Genomic DNA, 25,724 nt, shown 5'->3' on the forward strand with positions numbered 1-25,724 from the left:
ACAGCTGCCACCATTAGTGAGCAAATCGGCAAGACTTCTGCACGGTGGCAGCCGGCTGTCTGTGGCACGGCCAGGGGACAACCAGAAGTGCAAGGCGACCAGCCACACCAAGAGGCCTCGATATCCCCGCTCTCCGTGGGGCTGGCTGCGAGGCCAACCGTCCAGAGGCGAAAACCCGCGACCACCATTACGGGAATTCTCGGCCCCCACGTAGAGTACAGAATGGTACCTACCGTGCAGAGGAGGATGCCGGTCTTGGAATGTGAGAATTCTTCAAACACCGCTGTTCTTTCCTACAGAAACAAGGAAAAACAGGGGCTTACAACTCTGAGGTCAGTCCCAGCAAGGCAGGCTTGGATTCCCATAACCCCCCCGCTTCCCAGGGCTCTATCTTTAGGCATGGAGAGGCTTTTCCAAGAAAGAGAAGCAGATTCTTCACATCTCCTCATCAAGACCCTGTCCTTACAGGTCTGGACTTCTCAGGCTATTTGAGGGCAGCACCTCTCAGTAAGACAGGGCCAGGGTGGGCACACCCCTCGGGACGGCCAATACCAAGAGCAGGCGAGGCCAAAGGCCGCAAGTTACTGTACCCCAGGTTCCCAACTCAGAATTTATTCTAAGCACGAGGTCGAGAGGAATAAAGAACCACCACCTTTCCTACAGGGAAATTTTCTTAAAAACTAATTTTAAAGAAAATTTAAAAATTACAATCACCACGTATCTTAGCTATACAAAATTGTATATATTTTATAAAAATTTTTTAAATGTCTACTTATTTTGAGAGAGAGAGAGAGAGAGAGAGAGAGAGAGAACGCGCACAAGTGAGCACAAGCAGGGGAGGAGCAGCGAGACGGGGAAACATAGAACCCAAAGCAGACTCCAGGCTCTGAGCTGTCAGCACAGAGCCTGACTGACACGGGGCTCGAACCCACGAACGGTGAGATCATGTCCTGAGCCAAAGGTGGACGCTTCACCGAATGAGCCACCCAGACGTCCCGGAAATTATATATATGTTTTAAGTCAGAGGAAGAAACTGAGATCACCCCAGCAAAGCAGGCCCCCACCACGGGCAACACCCTTCGCAAGCGCGTAAACACGTGTTTTCTCAAAAAACACCGCGAGCTCTCAAAAAAGCTGCGTGCTCCTCCCACTGCTACCACGCTGTCGTGTCAGCAGAATACGGACACCCTCCTGTGCCGATCGACACCCCGAATCACATCGCCTCTCGTGGCTACCGAGGCTTCAGCTGAATGGGCACCGTCGTCCAACACCCCGTCCCTGGCAGCTGGGTTTGTCTCCAACTGTTCGCTCTGGCGCCCAATGTTGAGATAAACACCTTCCTAGAGCGTCTGCCGGGTATGTATTTAATTGTCCCTTTGGGCTAAAACGCTAAAGGCAGTCTTGCCGCACCGAAGAGCGTCCGCTCGAGAGGCTTGCCGAGGGCACACTCGATGTGGGTTAAGTCACAGCACTGCGAGATGAGACTTGGCCGTGTCTGTCTGTCAGGGACAGGAAAAGGAATATAACCAAGCCACTAAAACTTGGAAAAAAGAAAAAAGGGAGGCCTCACCTTCCCAGTGAGGTCTGGCCCAGCCACCGTGCCACTGGGGCGCACCTCATTCTGGTCCTTCACCTGCATGTCATTCCGTCACGTAACTGGAACCTCCAGGCACACCTCCCTTAGGACAGTGGGTAACGACATCCAGCACGCCGAGGGCTACCAAGTCCCGGAGAGTGGCCTACGTCCCACGTGCCTGAACTTCACCCACTCTGCACAACAACCCTAGCAGTCGCACTATCGCCACACCCATTTCCAGACGGAGACAATGAGGCACAGAAAGGTGGAGTCACTTCTTGCCCAAGGGACACACAGCAATATCTACACCCAGGGAGTCGTGTTCCAGAGCCAGTGCTCAGACCCTCGAGAGGACAGCTGGATTTGCCCAGCGTGCCGCACGCTCTTTGTAAGGGTCACTGTAGAGTCAAAATCAGAAAACAAATCAGAAAAGCTCATAAAAGCCTGTAAGACACATCCTACGAACGACGTAACACATTCAGATTTGAGGTAAGGAGAAAACGACCAAACCCGGAGCTTTCCTCACAGCTGTCAGGCAGCTGCTTTTTTTTTCTTTCCTTTTTTATGTTTATTTATGGGGCGCCTAGGTGGCTCAGCTGGTTGAGTGTCCGATTTGGGCTCAGGTCATGATCTCACAGCCTGGGAGTTCGGCCCCGCGTCGGGCTCTGTGCTGACAGCTCGGAGCCCACAGCCTGCTTTGGATTCTGGGTCTCCCTCTCTCTCTGCCCCTCCCCAACTCATGTTCCCTGTCTCTCTCTCCCTCTCTCTCTCAAAAATAAACGTTAAAAAAATTGTTTTAAAATAATAAAGTTTATTTATTTTGAGACAGCAGGAGCAGGGGAGGGGCTTACTCTCTCAAAATAAACAAACATTGAAGATGAAATGTTTTAAAACAAAACAGACCCCAGCAACTTTTCTCTAATGCTGATAAATGTGGTCAGGGCCACTTCGACCATCAAGGAGACCAAACCAAGGTCGTGTAGAGCCGTGGCCAGGGTGACGAGCCAGGCAGACGGGACCGGGACTATTTTAGCTTAGCGTGGGACAAGACACTTGGCCAGTAAGTCGAAATACAGAAATACTCCTTCCCACCTGCTGCCCATGTCACGAGAAGGCCGGGAAGGCTAAGCACTCACCAGACGAAATAAGCAGAACGCTAACCGTTGCGGAAAGAGACGGCAGTGGTAATAACGGCACCTACGTTCGTGGAGCGCTCGCGCACCAGGCCCCGTACTCAGCACATCGTCTGCGTTCACTGAATGAACCTTCACGCCGACCCCATCAAGTGAGTACCGCTATCACCTCCACTTTCGCGGCGCGCCAACCAGGGCACGGAGAGTTGACACGCTTTCCTGAGGTCACACCGCCAGTAAAGGCAGAGCCAGGACGAGCGTGCAAGCAGCGCGTCCCAGAGCACACGGCTGTGAGCCTCCTGCAAGAGCAGCGCCCTCAGAAGGTGAGTCGATCGGACTGAGATCCTTTAACTACAGAGCCTTTTGCACGATCGATGCACATCCCTAGATCCTTCTGAGTCCACACCCGGCTCCCTCATTGTCCTCACGCCCGCCTGGCACAAGGCCTCTGGTGAAGGAGACCGAGAGGATGAGGCAACGAAGCTTTATCAAAAACCAAACGCTGTAAATGGCATTAAATTATGGAATCGACAGAATCCACCGCATCAGGGACCCTGAAGTTCGTAACATTCGCAAGGGCCGGACGATTCAGGAAATTCCATCCGGTCCCGTGGGAAAGCAGCTGGGTCCTTGAGTGACCTTGAGCACGCTCACTTTTCTGAGCCTGCACACTCTTAAATTATTAAACTGACAAAAGCGAGCACGAGAAGGGGGCTGGACCTGACGGCTTTAACATCTCCCTCAGCTCTAAAGGTGTGTTTTTTACAAACTGGAGCTAGTCAGGCCTTGCTCCGATTCCCGGTTGTCCTTCCCTTGCCCTGACTGAGCGCCCGGTCGCCTCCTTCCAGGACAAGATGGCTCCCACTTGCAGGGCCCGCTCGTCCGCCTTCCACGCCGGCGCGCGCCTCACCCGGCTCTCTGCCCACCGCCTGGACGAAACGAGGGCTGCGCCGCTCAGAACCTAAAACCGGGGAGGCGTGACTCTCTCCCTCCTGAACGGCAGTATTACTCAGAGCTGAGACACAACTGAGACCCTGAAGCCCCTCGCCCAACCACGGTGTTAAGAGTGAAGGCGCTGTATCTTGTTGACAATGACAGCAGTCGCGCTCAGCAGTACCATATGGGATCCACAATTTAGCTCCATTAATGCTCTTAATTTGAAGACATCAAGCCCTAATTACACACTGGGTACTAAAAAGGCAAAACCCTTCCCTGGTGCCAGCTACTTAGTGGTACTCTGTTGCCTTAACAGCTGGTTGAGGCAGACTCGGGCCAAGCCAGGCCTCGAGCTCTCTCAGGTGGAAGAGGGCAGCTCCCGGAGCAAGAACACCCGGGAACAAAAGACGCCCTTGCCCGCACCGACGCGGCGGTGCGATCTGTCCCCAGGTCCAGTGGGTCACCCGCCCGCCCGAGGCTCGTCCCCTCCTCGCCCGGCGGAGTCCGAGGCGGAAGCCAGAGCCGACCCCGAAAGGCCACGTTCACGGTCGTCAGATCGGGCCTGCTCCCGCTCCCGGGGACGGGCGCGAAGCTCACCTCCTGCTCCATGTTGCCGTGCAGCCGCAGGAATTTGAATCTCGTGGAGGCAGATGGTGGCTGCCGTGACGCGGGGGCCCCTGAGCAGGCTGGCAGGGTCTGGAGGAAGAGGCGGTAATAGAACTCCACCAGCTCACAGCTCAAGAAAAAGATGATCATCTTCTGGTCTTTCTCAAACTACGTCGGTACCGAGGGGGAAAGAACCACCACACGCGTTTAAGATTAGGTGACCCTGAAAGGAGAACTTCTCTAAAACACGTCGTCGTGCTGGCCCGGATTTGGAAACCCAGATGACGGACAGCTTTGAATAATTAAAAAAAAAAAAAAAAAAAAAGTACCACTGATACCACATACGCTCCAAAGAGTAGATGAAAGGAAAGTGACACGGCTACGACTTCGGCCAGGCTTCCCAAATCTGAGCCGCGCAGATGCGCCATGGACCGAGGCCGTGCACTCCCCTTCTTCCCACCCACCCGTGGCTCGCCACACGTGCCCCCGCCTGGCTGGGGCCCCGTAGGCGGTACCTCTGAAGCTTCCTCCTCGAGCCCCTACACCCACTACTTTCCCACACCCCAGAGGAAGTTATCACGTGCGTCCAGTAAGCACAGAAATGCTGGAATCCTTAGAGACCAGGAGCACAGGCTCCCGTGTCTGCCTGTATGCAGCCGGTTTCTGCCACCTGTGATGCTCCCGGTCCTCCGTCCCAGCAGAGCATTCAGGTACACTTCATGTCGAATGTGACAGCTATCACTGACCTCTGGGTCTTTACCACAACCCCAGGATGGCTGACTGGTAAAGTCTGCATTTGCAAACACAGTTATAGTGGAAAACATGTGTGTGTGTGTGCACGAGAGAGAGAGAGAGAAAGAGAGAGAGCGAGCGAGCACGAACATCCCTCAATTCACTGCTACCAACGCCAGACACAGAGAGAACAGGACCTTCTTCCCTCAACTGAGCTGGTCCCAACCTTGCACTTCTGCAGGATGAAGGCCGCCAGGGAGACGAGCTTCAGTTTGCTGGGAACCAGTGTCACATGCTGATCAAGACTTCCTGGAATCGCGAAGCTGTCCAGCTCATCGTCAGGTGGTAGAGGGGGAACCTGGGGAAGTGTGCCTCGCTCCGGGTCAGACTGCCCATGGTACTGATCCAGGACAGAAATCCGGACCGGATCGAGCAAGCTGATATCAGCCAGCCGCGTCACACCTTGGAGCAAAGGTGAGATAGGCAAACACTGTGAAACCAGTCCCGTGTGGGCACCCCACGCCCCACGCCCCACGCCCCACGCTTATGAAGAAGCTCCTGTGGGCAATACCTGGGCAGCAAGATCTGCCCTCTGGTCAATCGGCGGGGGTGGGGGGGACTGCTTCCACACCAGCATCTCTAAACTCTGGCCTAGGCAGGCCACTGAAAGGGACAGGAGCAGCTGTCTCCTCCCCACCCTGAAAGGATTCTACGCTCAAGTAAGTTATGAAAACCCTGATAAAAGGGTGTCACGGGATTCCTTAATCACAGGGTGTTGTGGGTTTACAAGGCTTCTCAGGATCTTTACTGTGTTCGCATGCACCATGAATTTCTAAGACAAGGGAGAAATATGTGGCGTTTCCCAAACTTCTGAGCACAGAATCACGGACTTTCTCTTAAAATGAAGGTTACTTAAGATACACTTGGCGAACTGGCATGCGTGTGCTGCAGCAGGGCCAGTTTAACAAGCCAGACCTGAGAACGTGACAGCGGGGCTGTGTTGTGTGGGTGACTCTGGTGGCTGTGACTTTTCCAAGCCGTAGGGCCCCATCTGTAAAGGAGAGCTCAGAACGTCCATCTCGTGAGGACGGAAAGACAGAAAGGAACTTAAAGAGGTTCAGGGCTCTTCAGCAGAAGGGTGGGCTGAGAACACTCACAATAAAAAGCTCACGAAGCCTCTGGGTAGACGGGAGTCAGCCGTCACCTTTCCTCTCACCCTGCCACGAGCACCGGGAACACTCTCCTTACAGAGACAGCTCTGGACCTGCCCTGCCCTGCCCCCCACACCCCAGGGAGCATGGCAGAGCCTTGCATGACTGGCAGAGGGAGGCTGGGCCTGCAGGGCAGGGGTCCGGAAAGGCAGTCCTTCAGGGACACCGCCCTCCTGACCCTCTATCCCCATCGCTGAGAACCACCGCGGGCAAACAACGTCTAGATCGTTCCTCTTAAGAACAAAGAGCGTGTCTTTTCAACCCACCTTCTGTGAGTGTGGCCGACAGCAACACGTTTTGTCGTTGCTGGCACTCGGCATTCACGGCATTGAGTATCACTGTGATATCCTTTTCAAAACCCAAATCCAGGATTCTGTGGTTTCAAGAGAAGGGATTTTACTCCGCATGCAAAGTGAAGGCTGCAACGAGAGCACAAACGGCTCGCTGCTCCTACCGTTCATGCTTCCGGGCGAGGCTCACCTGTCTGCTTCATCCAAAATCAGCCACCGTATCCGACTAAAATGAATGTTCTTTGTGGATTTGATATGATCCACCAGTCGCCCAGGAGTCGAGATAAGGATATTTATTCCTTTGCGGAGTCTGTTTAAAATTACATATCATAAAAGTAAATCAAATGGGGCTGTATCAACAGAAAACACAGGAAGAAGGCACAGGAGGCAGATTCATTTCTAGCACCAATGTGCACAGCTTGAAGTCATGGCAAACAGGATGACAAATGGATATGAAGATACATTTGAGTTTCCATTTCCCTCAAAGTTTCTCTTGTCTAGAAGGTGATTATTAAGATCCGACATCGTATTAAAATCATAAATGCAGTAACTTTGAAAAGAATCTTTACTGTATAATCCGGTGCCCTTTAGCTGGTTCGTGGATCCTTTCTAGGACATTCCAGAAAGATGGTCACCTAGCCTGTTCGTTCTTGAAGGTTTCTGCGCCACGGAAACTCCAGTCTAAATGAGTTACCGCAGGCCAATGTGGTCTAATGGCTAGAATGGTTTCTTACACTGAACCTGTGTTTGTAGCCTCCATACAACGGGCGCCTAACTTTGTCCCACAGACTAGGGAGAATACATCTCAGTTCTTACTCCCAAACACCCTTTACTCCGTATTTCCATAGCAATACAAGCTTCTAATTTTTAGCTGAGTGTATTTTCCAGCCTCTCTTGAAGTCAAGTTTGGTCGTATGCCTAATGTTCAAGCGATGGGATAAAAGGATAAAGGGAATATGCAAAACCCACAAATATCTCTGGAGGGAGGAGGGAGGATTATCTTTGTTCCCGCTGGCAGGGAACAAGATGTAATGGCTGGAGCTCTAGCAACTCGCTAAGACTATGGAGTACACTTAAAAATGGAAGCCTCACTTAATGGCACAAAGAGGCAGAAGGAACCTGGTTCCTGACTCCAGAGCCTCATGCAGGCCCTGGATGCGTTACCGTCAGGCTTCTTAGATGTGAAAGGAAAATACAACCGCCATATTGTTTGTGCCACTGCTGTTTGTTGTTGTCGTTATTTACAGCTGAACCAAATCTAACCAACACCTTTAGGTTTCAAGTTTAGTATTTACTCCTCAGTTACAAACTACAGGCAGAGCTGGGTGTTACTACTAAGCGTTAAGCTACAATACAATAAAAATGTTTCAGAAAGAATCCAGACAACCTGGGATTTATCTGTGGCAACGTTTTCTCCTGAAATTACCCATCACCAGTTCCTATACAGAATCAGGAATCACTGTTTTGGATATAAAAAGCGAAGTGTAAAAGCATTACATGTGAGTTTAGTGTCTCGCCTTTGTAGAGCCAAATGTCAAGCCCCCAGACTCCCGATGTGCACAAAAGAGAGTCACCGAGGGGGCTGGATACCAAACAAGGGGGACCAAGGGATGCTGGGCGGGGAGAGAGGATGGTAAGCAGGTGGGGAGTATGGTTACGGACCACGTCGGAAGGGAACCCCTGTGGGCTCATCGGTATTTCCTAAGACAGCACCGCCTACAGGTGACAGGTCCCCACTGCCTCAATCTGTCCCTCTGCTCTGGGACTAGGAAGCACAGGAGGAAACAAGACTCTCTCCAGGTTTAGAAGGACCAGGTCTCATTGAATAGGAAGGCAGAACAGACAGACTCAGACAGGAACGGACCATAAACCAGGCTCCGCATACCTGGCCTTTTCGGATTTCTTCCTCTCTCCGCCCATGAGCACCCCAGGCACGATCCAGGTGAACGGCTACAGGAAGACACCAGAAGAGAATCAGAGCAGAGCCCCCCTCCCTGCAGACACAGAGACCGAATCCAAGGTCTTCTCCCCTAAAGATGCTGGGAGGGAAGACCTAGGCTTCACTGCAGACGCCGTTCCCGGGCATCGCCCGCCCCAGTGACGGGCAACAGCCACTTAAGTCACAGCTCCGGAACTGGCTCCCGGTGCTGTGAGAGGAACAGAGGCTTTCTCAGGGATTCAAACAGCTTCTGCCTTGCCCCGTCGAGGCCGAGTGGAGAACACATTTGACCTAAGCACAGCCCTTCCTTACTCCCCACCCCTGACAGAAAGAAGGACAGATCAATTCTCGGCTTGGCAGGCGCTGGCTCTCCTTTCTTAAACCCGACGTGCAGCTTTCTGGTAGCTTCCCACGTGCTCACTTCGGTTATACCTGTGAGTCTCCACGCGTGCCTTGTTAGGGACTATGGTGAACAGATTACAGGACTCCAAGCACCAGGAAACCCCAGTAATCTAAGCTAGAAATCGGCAGTTGGTCAACTTTGGATCAGTCAAAACCTACAAACTATACCTGGGGAGAGCAGAGACGCCCGCCCAAGCAACAAAGCGAAATTAAAATAATTCCTTGCTTTTTGAAAACAAAGGTAAGACTGGCAGACTTCTCTTTTCTCAAAAAGTCAGGAAAAAAAGGTAGAAAACTGGACTCGTGGCCCGCCTTACCTTAAGCAGTTTCTGGACAGTGTTGAAGCTTTGCAGAGCCAGCTGTGAGGAGTGAGCAGTTACAGATACTGAGCAAGGTTGTTCCCACCCGCCCCCTCCTCCGCCCCCCCCTCCCCAATCTCTTAAAAAAAATTTAGACAACATGAAGTGATCAGATCCCAACCTGGACCTTAAGTTAAGATTTCAGGAAAAAAAAAAAAAATCGGATCCACAGAATCTTCTCAGAGAATATACCTCGCTCTCAGACTACGTCTGAAAGCTGCCAGTTTGGAGACTTGGGCAGAGAGGCCGCGTCCATTCCTTGGACACACACAGAAACAGTGTTGTGTGCTCCCTCTGCTGGCTCAAATTCCCAGAGTGCCACACAGAGAACCACAAGCCTACAGTGCACGTGGATGGGGAAGCGTGCAGCATCGCCCTGGACGTGCCTCTCTTTAGGAAGAGAGGAAAACAGAACGTGCAGGAAGGAGTCCCCTGAAGGAGCAATCGACAGGCGAGCCTCTGGGCACCTGGCTTTCAAGGTGGCGTCAGGTATCCTTGGAGTACGCCTCACGGAGCACCGAGAGACGGTCACTCCCGAGTTTATTAAAGGAACAGAATCTAACAAGCCCAGTGGAGACCAGAGGAAGTGAAAATTAACGTAGGTTATAACCATTAACCACCATAAGAAAGCCTCAACACAATCCCTTTATCCAAGCGCATGTACAGAGTTCCCACATGCTTAGTATTCACGACGCATCCCAGGGAAGTAGCAAGTTTGCCGCTGTGAAAATTTAAATAGCTCCACGCCTGCTCCTTCCCAGGACTGAGCTGAGAAAGGGCACTGCAGGCTGTGTAAGGCTGTGTTAACAGGCTGACTGGAAACCTCCATCTCCGCGATCAACTCTCCGCAAGGAAGTGATTAGCATTTGATAGAGAAAACCGGTGCCCTAATCTACACTTGCCTCCGTAGGCAAATAAACTAGATCAGACAGAAGAGATTCCCACCAAGACCGAAGAAAAATGTCCAGAAGCTTAACTTGCAAGAACAAGTAAAATTCTTGGTACCATGGCCTCTTTAAAAACAGTTCACGTTAGGGCTGACCGCTCTAATTTTTAATTAAGCTATAAAAGAAACAAAAAAGTCTAACAATGTCATTATTTTAATTCCTTTTAAAAGGACAGAGGCTTATCGTGTCATTAGTTTTTAGACACCAGGGAAATGCTTCTCCATACTTAGCTTATGATTTTCACAGAGTCTTTGAATTTTTCTTCTTAACAGGAACCAGAGGGATGGTCCCAGGCCAAGGTAAGGGTGCAGCAGGGAGAAAAATGGTAAAACCCACTTTTAAATTCGAACGGGTCTCACTCTCAGAAGGAAAGCACTTGCTTAAAAGGCGTCCTGACAGTGAGGCTGCTTACCTCTCTCGTTGGCACCAGCACCAGGGCATAGGGGCCATCACTGCGCTGTGGACACAGAAGGAAAGAAACACCATGAGTCAATGAACGAAGGTCACGGGACTCCGGTGGACAGAACCCGAGGGCGGCCACTCGCAAACATCAGAAGCGTCTCATGAGAGAAGGGGACTACGATGCCCACTACTCTTCTCATGCAACCTTGTTCTAAAGGTTCTGCCTTGGGGCGCCTGGGTGGCTCAGTCGGCTGAGCGTCCGACTTCGGCTCAGGTCACGATCTCGCAGTCTGTGAGTTCGAGCCCCACGTCGGGCTCTGTGCTGACTGCTCGGAGCCTGGAGCCCGCTTCGGATTCTGTGTCTCCCTCTCTCTGCCCCTAACCCACTCGCATTCTGTCTCTGTTTCTCTCAGAAATAAACAAACATTAAAAAAAATTTTTTTTTAAAGATTCTGCCCCATGCGGTCAGACAAGAGAAAGAAAATACGTATAAAACTGGAAAGTAGGAGACAATTAGATGACAAAACTGTCATCTAATAATGACAGTTTATCCTAAAAAAACAAAACAAAACAAAAATCTACTACAAGAAAAGACAACTCAGTCAAGTAGCTGAATGCAAACTTAATACACACAAATTACAGCCTTCTGACATAAAAAAGTTAGAAAATACAACGGAGGGGGGGGAATCACCCAAGAGCAGCAGCGGGAACAACAGGAAGGCTGACAAAAAATGTACAAAATGCTTGTGACAGAAACTGTAAAACCCTTCTGAGGAGCATAAAGTAAAATGTGAATAAATGGGAAACCATATCCTATTCTTGGATAAGATGGCTCCTTATCACAAATGAGCCAATTGTAAGTCAACCCATTAACGTAACTCGACCCTAAGAAAGCTGCCACAAGTCTGCACATATACACACGCGCATATAAAATAACACATATGCACAAGCTGACTTCAAAGTTCCTATGAAAAATCAACGTGCAAGAATAACCAAAACATGTCCGAAAAACAACAGATGTTAAAACGATTTAGAACTACCATAATATAAATAATGGACAGCAGCATACAGAGATCACAGCAGCAAACCGAGTCTAGAACAGAATCAAATACACGCAGAATTGTATGAAATAAGGTGCATTTTGCATCAGTAGAGAAAAGATAAATTGTTCAGAGACTTCACAAGCAAACAAAGTTAGAGAAGTTGGAATTAAGTTGGCCATTTTACAGATGACATAAATCTCAGAAACTATACAACATCAATACATTTTATAACATAAAAACTTTCAACTTTAGAATGGGCAAACAGTGACTAAATAAAATCAAGTAATAAACGACAAAATGAGGGGAGAGAAAGGGCCAGTTTCCTTAGTTCACATAAGGCCTATAATTCAATGAAAAAATGAAAACAAAAAGACCACAACGACTTACATAGAAAAATGGAGGCAGGACACAAGTAGCTAATTTACGGACGTGAGAATTCAAGACACGGCTTTTACACATGCAAAGAGATGCTCAACTCCACTGTCAAATGAGCAAAACAAAGCAGCCGATGGTGTCACTAGGGCACGGGTGAGCAGGGACTCCTGTTCCGCTCTGTGGGGAGAGCGCAAAGTGGCTTAACCCATTTGGAGTTCAGTGCGGGGGGCGGGGCGCCTGGGTGGCTCGGTTGGTTAAGCATCTGGCTTCAGCTCAGGTCATGATCTCACGGTTCGTGAGTTCGAGCCCCACACAGGGTGAGGCTCATGAGCTTGAGCCCCACTTCTCTCTCTGCCCCTCACTCACTTGCACCCTCTCTCTCTCTCAAAAAAAAAAAAAAAAAAAAAAAATTAAAAAAAAAATAATAAAGTTCAATTGTGGCGTTATCCACCGAGTAAAAATGCCGCTCCCACCGTCAGGGGTTTCTTTAAAAGATACACCCATAAGTGTACGTAAAAAAGTAAACTATTTTACAGACTGTATTTGTAACAGTCTCGTTTGTAGTGAAATACTGGATGGAAGGGAAGTCCTACCAGTGAGGGGCTGACGCCCTAACTCGGGGTACCCCCAACGCAGTGGGACACCAGACGGCCGTGAAAAAACAAGGCACGTGGGCACGGTACTGCTAAGAAGCCATCCCAAAGCGTGTTAAGTGAGCACCAACCAGCAAGGCACAAACATCATGTACAGCAAGCAACCTCCTGTGTTATCCCCCAAACACAACAGAAAGAAACACAGAAGCTCTGGCTGAGGGGGAAGGGGCCTGTGCGCCCCCGCACTCGCTCTCTCTGCAGAGACCAGCCCTGGGAGGGCCACCAGACGAGCACAAGGGCATCGCGTCCCCAGAGAGCCCTGCTATGCGGGCGACAGGGACTGTGAGGACTGACTTCTCACCGTGTATTTTCTGGTACTCTTTTGATCTTGTAACGCGTACACTGTATCTAAAAATATACGTGTAAAAAAAACCAAAAAGTACCCTGAGAATCAAGGCCCCAAAGTCAGCGGTGACTTGCACCTCCAAAGTGCTCGCAGACACTCAGGACTTAATCAAAACCGTGTCAGGGCAGAAGCTAAGTGTGGATTTAGAACAGGTTCAATTACAAGTATGGATTTCATGTTTTGCATTGGAAACATTTACCCACAAGGAGGAAAGGATTTGGAATTCAAACTCGAGCCGCCTGTCCTCGACGTCAAGTCTGCGAGGCTGTGCTGAGGCCCAGGCAAGAACGGTAAACATGTTAGTACAACGGTATCAGCGTGCCACAGTGTGACGTTACGAGATTCTGACATTTCAAAAGGTGTTACTACACGCAGAAAAAGAAAGAAAAATCAATTCCTCGCAGGGCAGAAGTGAGCAAAGAAGGATGGTTGTGTTGTTTAAAAAAAAAAAAAAAATCAGAGCCCAAATAACCGAAAGAGCGAAAACACAGAAAGGCAATCCGTTCTCATTCCATCGCCAAAGTAATTTAAGACTCTGCTGGGGGCCTTGAGCTTCCTGCTCCCTCCAGATCGGTTTTTTACAGGTCAAATCATTTCACAATGAACTCCAAGGGTCCCTATTGAATATTACTTGAAACGAGTGAATTAAATTTGGGCTTAGAGAACTCTTCGTACAGAAAACTTCAGTCTTGAATAGAATGAGCCGTTATTGACATTAAAATACACGCGGTAAAGAAAAACCACCACGTGGCTTGTGAACGTCTCTGTAGAGCAGCAGAGAACATCACTGCCTTGCAAACCAGCCCCGCGCCCACGTGGTGATGCTTCCCAAGCGTCCGCATGCGTCCGCTCAGAAGCTCGCGGCAACCCCGGCGGACCGCGCTGCCGTCGGCTCCACCCCACCGGTGACGTCACTGAGGCACAGAGGGATGGAACGATTTGCCCGAGGACGCGCTCAGACCCAGGACGCCGCCTGCCTCAGGTCCGTGATCCCACCTCTCTCGTCCTCGGTCCACGGGCCTATGAGACGAGACGGTGGGGCTGGAACCACAGGACCCGTTCCCGCTCAAATAGTCCCAAGCTCTTCAACGATACGTGTGTAAATAACAACCCGCTGCTCTCAGGGAACTGTCCTAACACGTATAAACGGATGAGACTTTACCACATCGTTGCAATACTTGGCCTTTCCTCTCCAGCTGGGTAGCGGTACAACGCCAAGTCCTTTGTATGAATGATCTTACTGTGAGGTGCCCAATGGGAAGAAAACATTGGTCACCTGTAGGAAATACATTCCTCACTTGTCCACGTCAGAGGAAATCGGTATCAGCAGTTCAAGTATCTTTCTTGTCTCTTCACACGCGCGCGCACACACAGTACTATTTATGCAGCCAGATCACCCAGTACATACTGTTTTATCCTCTGCCCTTTTTTTAAAAAAAATTTTTTAACGTTTATTTATTTTTGAGACAGAGAGAGACAGAGCATGAATAGGGGAGGGGCAGAGAGAGAGGGAGACACAGAATCTGAAACAGGCTCCAGGCTCTGAGCTGTCAGCACAGAGCCCGACTCGGGGCTCGAACTCACGAACGGCGAGATCGTGACCTGGCTGAAGTCGGACGCTCAACCGACTGAGCCACCCAGGCGCCCCTCCTCTGCCCTTTTTTGATCAATGTGTAAAAACACCTGTCAAGTTCACAAAGAGTAACTGAAAAAAATACCAGTTTTAATGGCTATGTAAGGTTCCACCACTTGGATGTTGTGTAGGATTTCAGGGTTTTTTTTTTAATTTCTTTTTAATCTTTACTTTTTTTTTCAAGAGAGAGTGAGCGAGCGAGCAAGCATGAGTGGAAAAGGAACAGAGAGAGGGAGACACAGAATCCGGAGCAGGCTCCAGGCTCTGAGCTGTCAGCACAGAGCCCGACCTGGGGCTCGAACTCAGACTGCGAGATCGTGACCTGAGCTGAAATCGGATGCTCAACCGACTGAGCCACCCCGGCGCCCCGGACTTTGGTTTTATTGATTTAAAATTATGTAAATAAATTTTAAGTAAAATTTAAATATTCACTTTGAAATGAATTTAAGCTTACAAAAAAATTACACAGATTATACAAAGAACTCTCTTATATCCTGCTCCCAGCTTCCTTAGGCAGTATCGATTCCCAAAATCCCAGTACAAGGATCAAACCCAGGAAATCAACGCTGATAAGCTATTATGAGTGAATTTATCTACAAACTGTACTCCGATCTCACTGACCGACTTATTAACGTCCTTTCCCCAGACTAGGATCCGATTCAGAACCACATGGTTGCATTTAGCCACTACGTCTCCTTCACCGCTTTTAACCAGGGGCAGTTCTTCAGCATTTCTTTGTGTTTGTTTTGTTTTGTTTTTCTGTGACCGTAATACTTTTGAAGAGTAATGGCCAGTCACTTTGCAGAATGTCTCTTGATTCGGGTTCGTCTGATGCTTGCTCATGATTAAATTTGGGCCAGAAAGCCACAGAAGGGACGTCGTGCCCTCTGGGCACCTATCTGGAGGGAGGTGCGTGAGGTCAGCACATCTGCGCACTGGTCATGCCCACGCTGACCACCGGGGTGAAGGCGGTGACAGCCAGGCTTCCCCATCTTCCCCATCATAGAATTGCTGTCTTCCCCTTTGGGATTAAGAGGGGTCTTGTAGGGAGATGCTGGGAGACCCAGTAAATATCCCAGTTTTCATGCCGCTTTCATCCACTCCTTTCAGTGCGTGCCGATCCCTGTGGGGGCGGTACAACTAAGGCATCTGCCAGATGGCGACATTCTACTTCCGTCACTTCTGTGGATGTCCGGAGGAAGTCTACTGGAAGGAAGGCCTTTCCTTCTCCCGTTTCTCTATTTACTCAGTAACTTATTTGTATCCGTTTGTCCCGGTGGGCATAGGTTTTAGCCCCTGGGCTGCAACCCGATGCTATCGCTACTTGTGTAGTCCCTCAGTATCAGGCAGGCTTGGTCCACGCCTAACTCTGTGTGTTCACACGGAGAAGAAAAGTAACCAATCAGCTCTTCTCAGCTGCTTGGGCACCCACCTCACCTCCTATTTCAGATCTCGCCCTGTCCTTCCTACTGAGGATAACCAGGGACATATCTGTGGGACTCTGGGCGGGGTTTTGAGATGATGCCTGTGCCTCCGGAGCCTGGCAGTTAACTGGCCTCCTGGGGAACCCAATTCTGGCCCCTGTGGCCCAAACGCTAACTAAATGCGCCTCCCAACTAAAGACAAGACTCCACCATTGTTCCCGAGCCTCCATTTCTTTCTGTAAAATTAGATGAACAGAAATACCTGTAACTCGTTGGGCCTGGGGAGGTGGGGGGAGGGGCGGCGGCGGCTAGGACTTGAGAAGATGACACTTTGGCAAAGCATCCGGCACAGTGTATGACACACAAGGAGCATTGATTTTACAAACGCTCCCCGTTGGATGCGCTGTGACGATTACAAAATACAGTTATTCTATTCTACTCTGGGCACAGTCTTCGGATGCAACGTGTTTATAGGACATAAACATCAATGAATGAATTAAAAAAGAGGCAAGAAAACAACGCTAAATGAAAACAGAGTCTTTTGGTCCCAGTGGTACTGCTTTGGTTCAGTTCCATGGTTGCTTACGTACCAGGGGCAGTAAAAGAAACACACTATACTCACCTGTATTTTTGATTTCATTGCTTGAAGAGACTGGACCACAGGGATACAGTAGGCAAGCGTTTTACCTTTCAAAAAAGTACAGAAGCAATTAAAATCACAGGCCCCAGAAGATGGAGGGAGGGCGAAGGCAGTAAAGAAAACGGTCTCTGCTATCTTTGGGCAGCACTAAAAGCCAGGGACAGGAAAAGTGTTAAGTCCTACATCCCAGAGCGGTAAAGGCAGCATCTGCCCCCCTGCCATGACTCCCAATGTTGCTCTGTGAACGCACTACTTCCAAAAACACCCCGCAGCTTCAGCTCCTTTCTCCAGCCAGGAAGGGAGACAATGGCACATTTCCCAAGTTACACAAAAGCTCAACTGGATGACTATCCTTCAAAGCCAGAAAACGCCTCCTCTAAAGTCATCCTTAATCACTCCAATGAGCCTCCTGGTCAAGTGAATGATGTGGGCAGCACCGAGGTGTTTAGAAGCCAGCCTGAACCCCAGAGCTAGCCTCTAAAGACCAGGAAGAAACCAAGGAATGGCAAAAGCCACCAGGTGGGTGGCTGAGCTGGGGGGAGTGGAGAACAGCTGATTAGCCCCATGCAGGGCACAAGAGGCTCACAAGAACACGTCTACAGACGATGTGGAACAAGCAAAATCTGTGCTCCATGTTGCAGCAAAACAACTAGCATCCAATCAGTGCGTGCTCATGTTGAACCATGCTTTATTCTAAGAAACTATTTATCCCCCACTGGAGGGAGGACGGGCAGCTCGAGCCACAGACGGTGGACTGGGCAGAGCCCTGACAGAGGCTCTGCAGAGCGAGAGCAGAACCTGGCCAGGTCCGGATCACTCCTGATCACAGCACCATCAGCCACCCCCTTCCTTTCGCCGCAAGAACAAATTCAGGGCCCTAATCGAGAGCAAGCATGGCCTCCCCTCCTCCCCCCAAAAAGCAAAGCAGCCGCCACCACAGATAGCCATCTCACGACGTGACCTACAAGGTGACTGTGGCCTTGGTAGCGGGGGAAGAAGGACAGAAGTTAAATGATGACTGACCTGAGCCCGTCTGAGACCTCACCAGAGCATCTCTGCCCTCCAGCAACACGGGAATACTTTGCTTCTGAACGCTTGGGCCACCCAAAAGAGAGAACACATGCTCGTATGTGATGTTTTACCCTGTCGTGTTTACAGGCAGAGAAGCAGGACACACAGATCGCAACCGCCCCCACGCGTCACTTGTCTGCCAACTGCCACCCTGGAGTATCGAGACATTCGAGCGAAGTTGCTGAGGAGCTTCTGACGGCTGGAGGAGTAAAACCTCAATTAAATTTCTGGAACTCAGTTGAAAACGCTGAGGCAAGCCAGAGCCTGGCCATTCTGGCAGACTGATTTAAAGAAAAACAAAAAACAAAAAACAAAAAACAAAGGGACAGGCGTGGTGACAAGCTGGAGCTACCACGAGAGCATAGCACACATGCACCTGCCTCCCGTGGCAGACGTTGTGGAAAGAGTCCCACGCCAAAGGGTACAAGAAATCTTGTGAGCCATCCTGATAGCCTGGAGCTCTTCGCACTCTCCAGAACACCAAGGTGCACTAGGATGTGTCCACGTGTGTACTTAAAAACAAACAACAAAAAGGGCACAGAATTCATTTAAATTTGGTCGATGAAACTGAATAAAAAAATTGGGGAGGGGGCTCCTTATTTCACTCCTCAATACTCATCAATTTGCACCTATAAGTAAAATGTGATGACTAATAAAATGTAAACACGCATAGGTGCTCACAAAAAGGAAGTTCACCTCTGCTCTACGCCTTTTACTATTCCATTTTCCAGAACCGTCATTTTTAAACATTCAAAAAATGTTTTCAATATCCCGCTCTATCCAATCAAATACCTACTCCTGTCTTTTTGGTTGCCTCTAATTCTTACTAGTAAACAATGACATGAGAAATTTTGCATCGTGGACATGTTATTCTCAGGGAAGCATGGACGGCAGCAGGATCACATGGAGACCATCATCTGGACCAGTTTAGAGCTGAGAACAGGAGTAGATGGGGACTCAGCCTCTCCATTTAACAAGTGAGGGAACTGAGTGGCTAAGTGATGCGTCAGGCCCTCGATGGGCAGCAATCTGGCAGTGTTCTCTAACACCAAGACAAAAATGTGCTCTGTATGCCACAGATAATTCAGATCTCATCTGGTTATAGCCATCCAAGTTTTAAGAAAATCAAGACTGGCCTCGAACCCTTCCTTACCTGGTCATGCTAGTCACGTTTAAGACCGTATTTATTGTGGAAATCTAAAAGAGAACACAAAAAATAAATATTTTTAACTTCTGACTTTTTGGTAAAAACTCATTTAATGAAAAAAGAAGATACTGGGAAAAAACCGATGACTATGTTCAAGTCAAGTTCTTCCAACCCAGTGAGTCTCGCCTGGGGGTGGTTCCGCTCCACCCCCGCGCCCACACAGGTGGCAACATCTAGAGAGATTTTCGGTGGCTACAAGTGGGGCCAGGGACACCACTGGAATCAAGTGAGTAGAGTCACGGGTGTCGCCGGACATCCTATCACGCACAGGACAGTGCTCATGACAAAGAGTTATCCATCCCCAAATGCCCACAGCACGACCCTGCTCGATGTCCCTGCTCAAACCCGTAGGTGCGAAAACAGCTTACGTAAGGCACCCTGAAGGACTAAGTGAGCTGTGACCACAGGAGCAAAGGAAAACCAGATTCCCTAAAAGTTAACGCATTTTTCTCTCCTTACTCATAAATAAGAGCAGAAACTTCGCTCATGGTTAAATTAAAAAAAAAAAAAAAAAAAAAAAAGGGCCCCTCTATTTGTAGAAAACGTGTGTTAAAACAGCCCCGTCTTCTTCAATTCTTTGTAACAGGCTACCCTTGAGACGCAGACGCCAGCTCAGTCCCCTCTCCCATCCAGATCAGCCTCCGCGTCCCATCTACCCATGACTGGGAGCCTGTCCTAGGCACATTAGGTGAACTGTCCGGCCTAATTTGAATTAGGTGAGGAGAGTGTTTGGTTCCTTAAAAAGTGGGTGGGGATGGAGGTTGGGACAGTGAAGAGTAACGTAAGCTCACTGGGATTATCCCAGAAGAGCGTCTCATCAGTCTGACTTCACTCAGGTAGCTGGGAGCAGAGATAACCACTCTTTTGCTCTCTAGACATTCCGAATGAATAACCACATCGAAAAAACCGACCACACGAGACACTGAGAGCTACTTACTAAATGTGGGTGGAGGTCCAGCTGGTGAAAAGCGTCTGAGGTGAACACCTGTTCTTGCACCTGCTTTACTACAGGTCTGCAAATGACGAACAAAACCCGGGCATCAGTTCCAATCAACAGAGCAAAAGGCGGAATACACTTCACTCCTCTTATTCCCGAAGTGCATCTGTGCCTGAACATACCTGTGGAGCTCTGGAATTTCGGGGTTGTTTTTAAATAACGAAGAAGTCCTAATGCATGGTTTCTGCTCTCGGTTTTTACCGCTCACACCAACCAAAGGTTCATTCGGAGAAAATGTTTTCTGTGCCTTCCCCTTAAAAGTCCTTTGTGCTTCTTCGGCAGCAGCTTTCTTGGCTGGGAGAAACGCCGCCGCGTTCCACCGCTTCGCTGGGGGAGCCTCACTGGATGCTCGGTACTTTCTTTTGGTAGCCTCTGCTTGCTGCGTTGTTCCCAAAAGGAAAGAGCGACAAGAGATGCATTAGTCCATGAAGACAGACCTCACAGTGAAGCCTGACTGCCCACAGAATTGCCTCTCTCCCTGCAGAGATCATTACGCCCCATATGTCGAGCAACAGTTTAGGGTCTGCAATCAGATTCTTTGACTCAGCTTCCCCCCCCCCCAAAAAGAAAAAAAAAGACACCAAACCCCCAAACATCTCAGCTCGTTCATCCCCTAGACCTCACCATCCATCTTAACTATCAACTCAACCAAGATGAGGGTAAGGATAGAGAAGGGAGAAACCTTTTGGGGGCTGAACATTACCAAATGGGAGTCTCCGTTAAGGGAAGAGAGAACCCACCTTGTGAAGTGTGCCCGCTAGATCAATCCGTTTCCCTGGATGTCCATCTACACAACAAGAACAGGGGAGGGGAGCGCATCCTCTCTCTCCACCAACAAAGCCTGTCGGTGACTATACGTGGGAGGCTGCATCCCAGCTCATGCCCAGGAAGCGGAAACCTTCATTACCGCTCTACCCCAGAGTGCTTGGATCGCTGTCACTCTCTCCCCTCACGCTGCTCCCCCAGATTCAGATGGCTTGGAGACGTTTCCTACTCGCCGTTTCCATTCCAAATGAGAATTCTACTCCATCCATCACTTCTACCACAATTATTTCCAATTCTCTTTGCCTTTCAATTCCCCATCTGATAGTCGGCTGCAGGCTACAACGCTCGATATTTTTTTTTTTGCCTGTTGCTTCTCATCTCCATAACATGAATCTGGCTACCTGCACCATGTCCAAACTTCTCCTAAGAGAAGCAGCATCCAATTTTCTTTGGAAAAAAATTTGTTTTCTTTCTGCCTTCTCTTCCAATTTACACACGAATACAAAAACATCCCGTGAGTAGCTAGTGCTTATTATCCTGGTGTTTTCATTTCTCTTGGAATGTTATTCTCCCCTTAGCTCGAAATGATGAATTCCATTTACACACCAGCTTGCTTTAGCCATGACTGTCAGCTTCAGGCTAACCTACCAATAACATAGCTGTTTGTTCCTGGCACCACAGGACTCCTGGACCCAAATAATTCAATAAATACAACTTTGAGTATTTAATGTTAATAAAGTTAAGTATTACTAATTAGGTTAAAAATAACCTTCATCTTACAAATTTATTTTTACAAAGTCCCAAGCTCATGAATGTTCAGAGTAAAGAAACAGATGAAGTCGAGTTCCGGGTCTGCTGAATCATTTGCAAGGCAGACTGAAATGTGCAGACTTTCCTTGATTTATGGAACTAGGGACTCTCAGAGCATAAAAAGGCCTGAAGGCCACTCCCACCATGAACAGACTTTCTACCACCGTCCCCCAGATGGCCTTGCAGTAGGCTTTGCCTACACACCTCCTCTTACTGCTCTCCATCCACCAAGGCAGACCGAATTCTAGGGGTTAGGAAGCGGCTTCTGACGTTCAGACAAGAGCCGCCCCCTTGATCATCTCTCTACTCGTCTGAGGTTTGCTTTCTGCAGCAACACAAAACAAGCTTATTTCCTCTGGGACATAACATTCCTTCACACATCGTGTAAATCTTTTACTTTCTTCTTTGGAATAAATATCCCAAACAGGACATGAACTTTCGATCCTTTATCATCCCAGTCACCTATTATGCTCAGGTCAACTTTTCTTTAAAAGCAAGTATTCAGAGGGGCACCTGGGTGGCTCAGTCGGTTAAGCCGCCGACTTCGGCTCAGGTCATGATCTCGCGGTTCGTGAGTTCAAGCCCCGCGTCGGGCTCTGTGCTGAGAGCTCAGAGCCTGGAGCCTGTTTCAGATTCTGTGTCTCCCTCTCTCTCTGACCCTCCCCCGTTCATGCTCTGTCTCTCTCTGTCTCAAAAATAAATAAACGTTAAAGAAAAAAATTTTAAAAATAAAAGCAAGTATTCAGAATCAAGCACGGTATTTCACAGGGTTTCCACTGCTCTTAGGCTAAAATTAAAAAACCTGTAATATGATCTACAAAGCCCTCTAGAAGCTGGCCTCTGCCCATCTCACCAGTCTCAGCTGTCCTGATCTTCCTTAATTCCTAGAAGGCACCATGTTCCTTCCTCCCTCAGGGCCTTTGCACATGCTATTCCCATACCCATGTCTCCAACCCTCACTTTGGCTGGTTAACACATACTCATCCTTCAGATTGAGGCTTACTGGGTCCTCAGAAGAACCTTTCCTGACCTCTTCTCTCCACGTAGTCAAGCCAGGGTTCCTACTCTTGGCTCTCCTGGCACCCTTATTCTTCTCTATAGCACTCAATACAACAACAAGCACAAAATGTAATTTGTTATGTGGTGTCCATCTTCCCATTAAACCACAAACTCTATAAGGAACCGGACAAGTCTGCCCAGTAGAGCATTGAATCCCCTGTATGAACTCATGTCTGCACTAAGTAAGTGCTCAATAAATACTTACAAGATGAACAACACCCAATAGAATTATCCCTCTCCATAGGCTGGACACTATTCCACTACTTGTTAGCTTTTCTGCCCCACATCCACAACACGTTCATTTAAAACACCCCACTACATAGTGGCTATCAAGCAGCTTGATTCTGAACACAAGGCTGGACAAGTAGCCAATCCCTTGAAGAACTCACAGATTAGTGGAAGAGATCAACGTGTAAAACCACAAACTCAAATCTGTGTTTGTACTCAGAAAAAATATACACACAAAGGGTCGTGAAAGCACAAAATAAGCTTCCCACGGCCTGTGGCAAGGGGAAAGGCGGCCAGGAGACAGAAGTGCTTCAGGAGGTGGCATCTGAGCAAAGAACATACCTGAATCTACTAAAACATCATCTCTGACAACATTAAGCAAATCACCTTCCTCTGAGTCTCCGGTCCTGCACCCGTAAAACGAGGGGGGTTGTGGCAGATGACCTTTAGGAGCCCACCTGGGCCTAAAAGCCTAATACTACGCCTCTGACATTAACAAATACACTACAGCTCAGGCAAGACGCTAAGTACTTAGGTGGATCATCCAATGTATCAATACAGGTAGTGCTATCATCCCATTTTAGGATGAGACCACTGAGGCAGCAACAGGAGGCGACTTGTCCCAGGGTCACCAAGCGATACAGGCTTTGCTCAGGCACTGATTCCACAGCCAGGACTCCTGAGGGTTGTGCTATAATACCATTTTCTAATTCCAGCTGGGTTAGAAAACATCATATACAGCTTGGTCCCTCTTTTGAGTTGTTTTCTAGAAGGACATACACCAAAATGTTAACCGGAGTTATATCGGAGTATGGCAATTACGGGTTTTTTTTTTCTTTAACACACTTCCCAAATTTCCTACAATAAACTTGTATTAATTGAATCATCAAAAAACATTTTTAGAAAGAAAACATTCTACATGGTGTTATAAATAGCATAACTTACGTTGTTGAGGCCTTTCCAAGTTCAGAATATTAGCTACTCATCCCAAATTCAGGCCACTGGCAAATTTGATCAACGTATCTATAATTCTCATTCAAGACATAAAAAATGTAGATGCAGACAAGGGCACCGCAGACCCTTGTCATGACCTTATTAATACATATCCTTTGACGCAGTGGTCCAGGCAATCATAAAACCAGACACCCTATTTTTATTTATTCAACTCACTCAACAAAGTTTGGGGATTGGGGGGTGCCTGGGGGACTCAGTCGGTTGAGCATCCGACTTCAGCTCAGGTCACGATCTCGCGGTCTGTGAGTTCGAGCCCCGCATCAGGCTCTGTGCTGACAGCTCGGAGCCTGGAGCTTGCTTCGGATTCTGGGTCTCCCTCTCTCTCTGCCCCTCCCCCGCTTGCACTCTGTCTCTCAAAAATAAACAAACATTAAAAAAAAAAGTTTGGGAACTTTTTTTTTAAGATTTTATTTTTAAGTCATCTCTACACCCAATGTGGGGTTCGAATTTACAACCCCAAGATCGAGGGTCACACACTCCACCGACTGAGCCAGCCAGGCGCTCAACAGTTTCAACAGTGCTCCCCACTTGTCACTAGGCTCCTGTATGGCACAAGCATCCCACTGGCCTCTGGATGTAGCGATTCCATGACTCAAAATGGTGCCAATACGACTTTACCTACCATTGGCATTTATCAAGTGCTTTTGTGGGCAAGAAAATACATAGGATCTTTACGTATATGATTTCATTTACTCCTCATAAATAACTTCATACGAGGTAGAAACTACTGTTCCCATTTTACGGGTAGGAAAAGTGAGGATCAGACCTCCCTGCAAGGTTACAACATCAGCCTGCTGCAAAGCTGGCTTCTAATCTCAGGTCTGTCCTACCCAGACCCCAGGGTCCCAGGGGCTCTTCGGTATTTCCCCTTCCTCCTCCCAGAAAAGTGGCTACCCCACTGGCTAGCTGAAAACTCCAATTCCCAAACGTCTAAATCCTAAAGCTTGATTATCACTGAAAAATCACCAAAGAGAAACCCTAATACCAACTCGAGGAATTTCAGCTTCAACACGTTGGATGAACTGACCTTCAGCAACCAATCCGTCAACGGAATCACCTGTTGCTTTTTGGAGAAAACACACACCTTCCTTGGCCCAAGGTCCTGTAACTTCCGACTCTACAAGGGGCTTTCTGCCCTGCAGCCCTCCTCTTTTCCAGGAGAGAAGTCAACCGTCCCAGAAACCAGTTTCCAGCTCTGGCTTGGTTGAAATTGAAGGCACCTTTCCCCTCCCTAGTGAGCGGAGTACACTGATGCTCCGTTATTCTCTCTCCCCACTGCCCGTGGATGAGAATCTAGGCCACTTTTGCAAGTTCATGACGAAAATCTCTAGTCTCCAGTCCTCGTTCCTGCAACAAACGACCCCTGGTTGAGGCAACGGTGGCTGAGACAAGTTACAAAGAGGCGAGGCTGGCAAGAGGCCGGGCGGGCACTCGCCCCGGTGTCAGGTCCTAACTTGGTGGGGGGGGGGGGGCGACGGGATCCGCCGCTCACCCCTGCCACCCGCACCCCGAGAGCCGGCGGGCGTCCCTCCACGCCCGCGCCGCTCCCTCCTGGGACATCCCCGCGGGGTGATGTTCCGGTCTCAGACACGTGCCCCTCTGCGACTCCTCCAGAATCTGCCAGATAACCCGCTTCCCAACCACCGCCCCGGACTCCGGCGGCAGTTCCAAACCCTACCCGGCGGCGAGGCGGCCGCTCGCGAGGTGCGGCGGGCCGGGCCTCAGGTGCGGACGGCTCCGAAGCCGGGGCAGAACTCACCCGCCTCGCCTGGGCCCGGCGGGGTCCCGAGAGCGCCTCGGGGGCGGCGGCGGCCGGGGACTCGGCAGCGCGGAGGAGCAGCCCGCCGGCGGCGGCCATGGCGCGCGGCGAGGCGCGGGCGCGGGCGGGCGCGGCGGGACCGGGAGAACCGGGCTCGGCCCGGGCCC

At 49.4% G+C, this 25,724-nt stretch overlaps 1 protein-coding gene across 2 annotated transcripts in view; it reads right to left on the reverse strand.

Annotated features, from left to right (window-relative positions):
* Positions 1–25,718, reverse strand: part of DDX31 (DEAD-box helicase 31) — a 72,536-nt gene extending 46,818 nt beyond the window's left edge. For both annotated transcript variants that reach the window (XM_049638207.1, XM_049638213.1), the window contains exons 1-14: positions 25,558–25,718; positions 20,045–20,301; positions 19,863–19,938; positions 18,872–18,915; positions 17,671–17,741; positions 16,630–16,694; positions 10,544–10,588; positions 9,143–9,184; positions 8,370–8,434; positions 6,675–6,794; positions 6,461–6,567; positions 5,210–5,445; positions 4,243–4,419; positions 234–293 (exon numbers count right to left, since the gene is read on the reverse strand). In XM_049638207.1, the coding sequence (XP_049494164.1) occupies positions 234–293; positions 4,243–4,419; positions 5,210–5,445; positions 6,461–6,567; positions 6,675–6,794; positions 8,370–8,434; positions 9,143–9,184; positions 10,544–10,588; positions 16,630–16,694; positions 17,671–17,741; positions 18,872–18,915; positions 19,863–19,938; positions 20,045–20,301; positions 25,558–25,656 (1,464 nt within the window). In that variant the 5' untranslated portion in view covers positions 25,657–25,718. The remainder of the gene's footprint in view (positions 1–233; positions 294–4,242; positions 4,420–5,209; positions 5,446–6,460; positions 6,568–6,674; positions 6,795–8,369; positions 8,435–9,142; positions 9,185–10,543; positions 10,589–16,629; positions 16,695–17,670; positions 17,742–18,871; positions 18,916–19,862; positions 19,939–20,044; positions 20,302–25,557) is intronic.
* Positions 25,719–25,724: the final 6 nt, after the last annotated feature.

Source organism: Panthera uncia, chromosome D4 (genome assembly GCF_023721935.1).
Source record: "Panthera uncia isolate 11264 chromosome D4, Puncia_PCG_1.0, whole genome shotgun sequence".
Taxonomy (NCBI): Eukaryota; Metazoa; Chordata; class Mammalia; order Carnivora; family Felidae; genus Panthera; species Panthera uncia.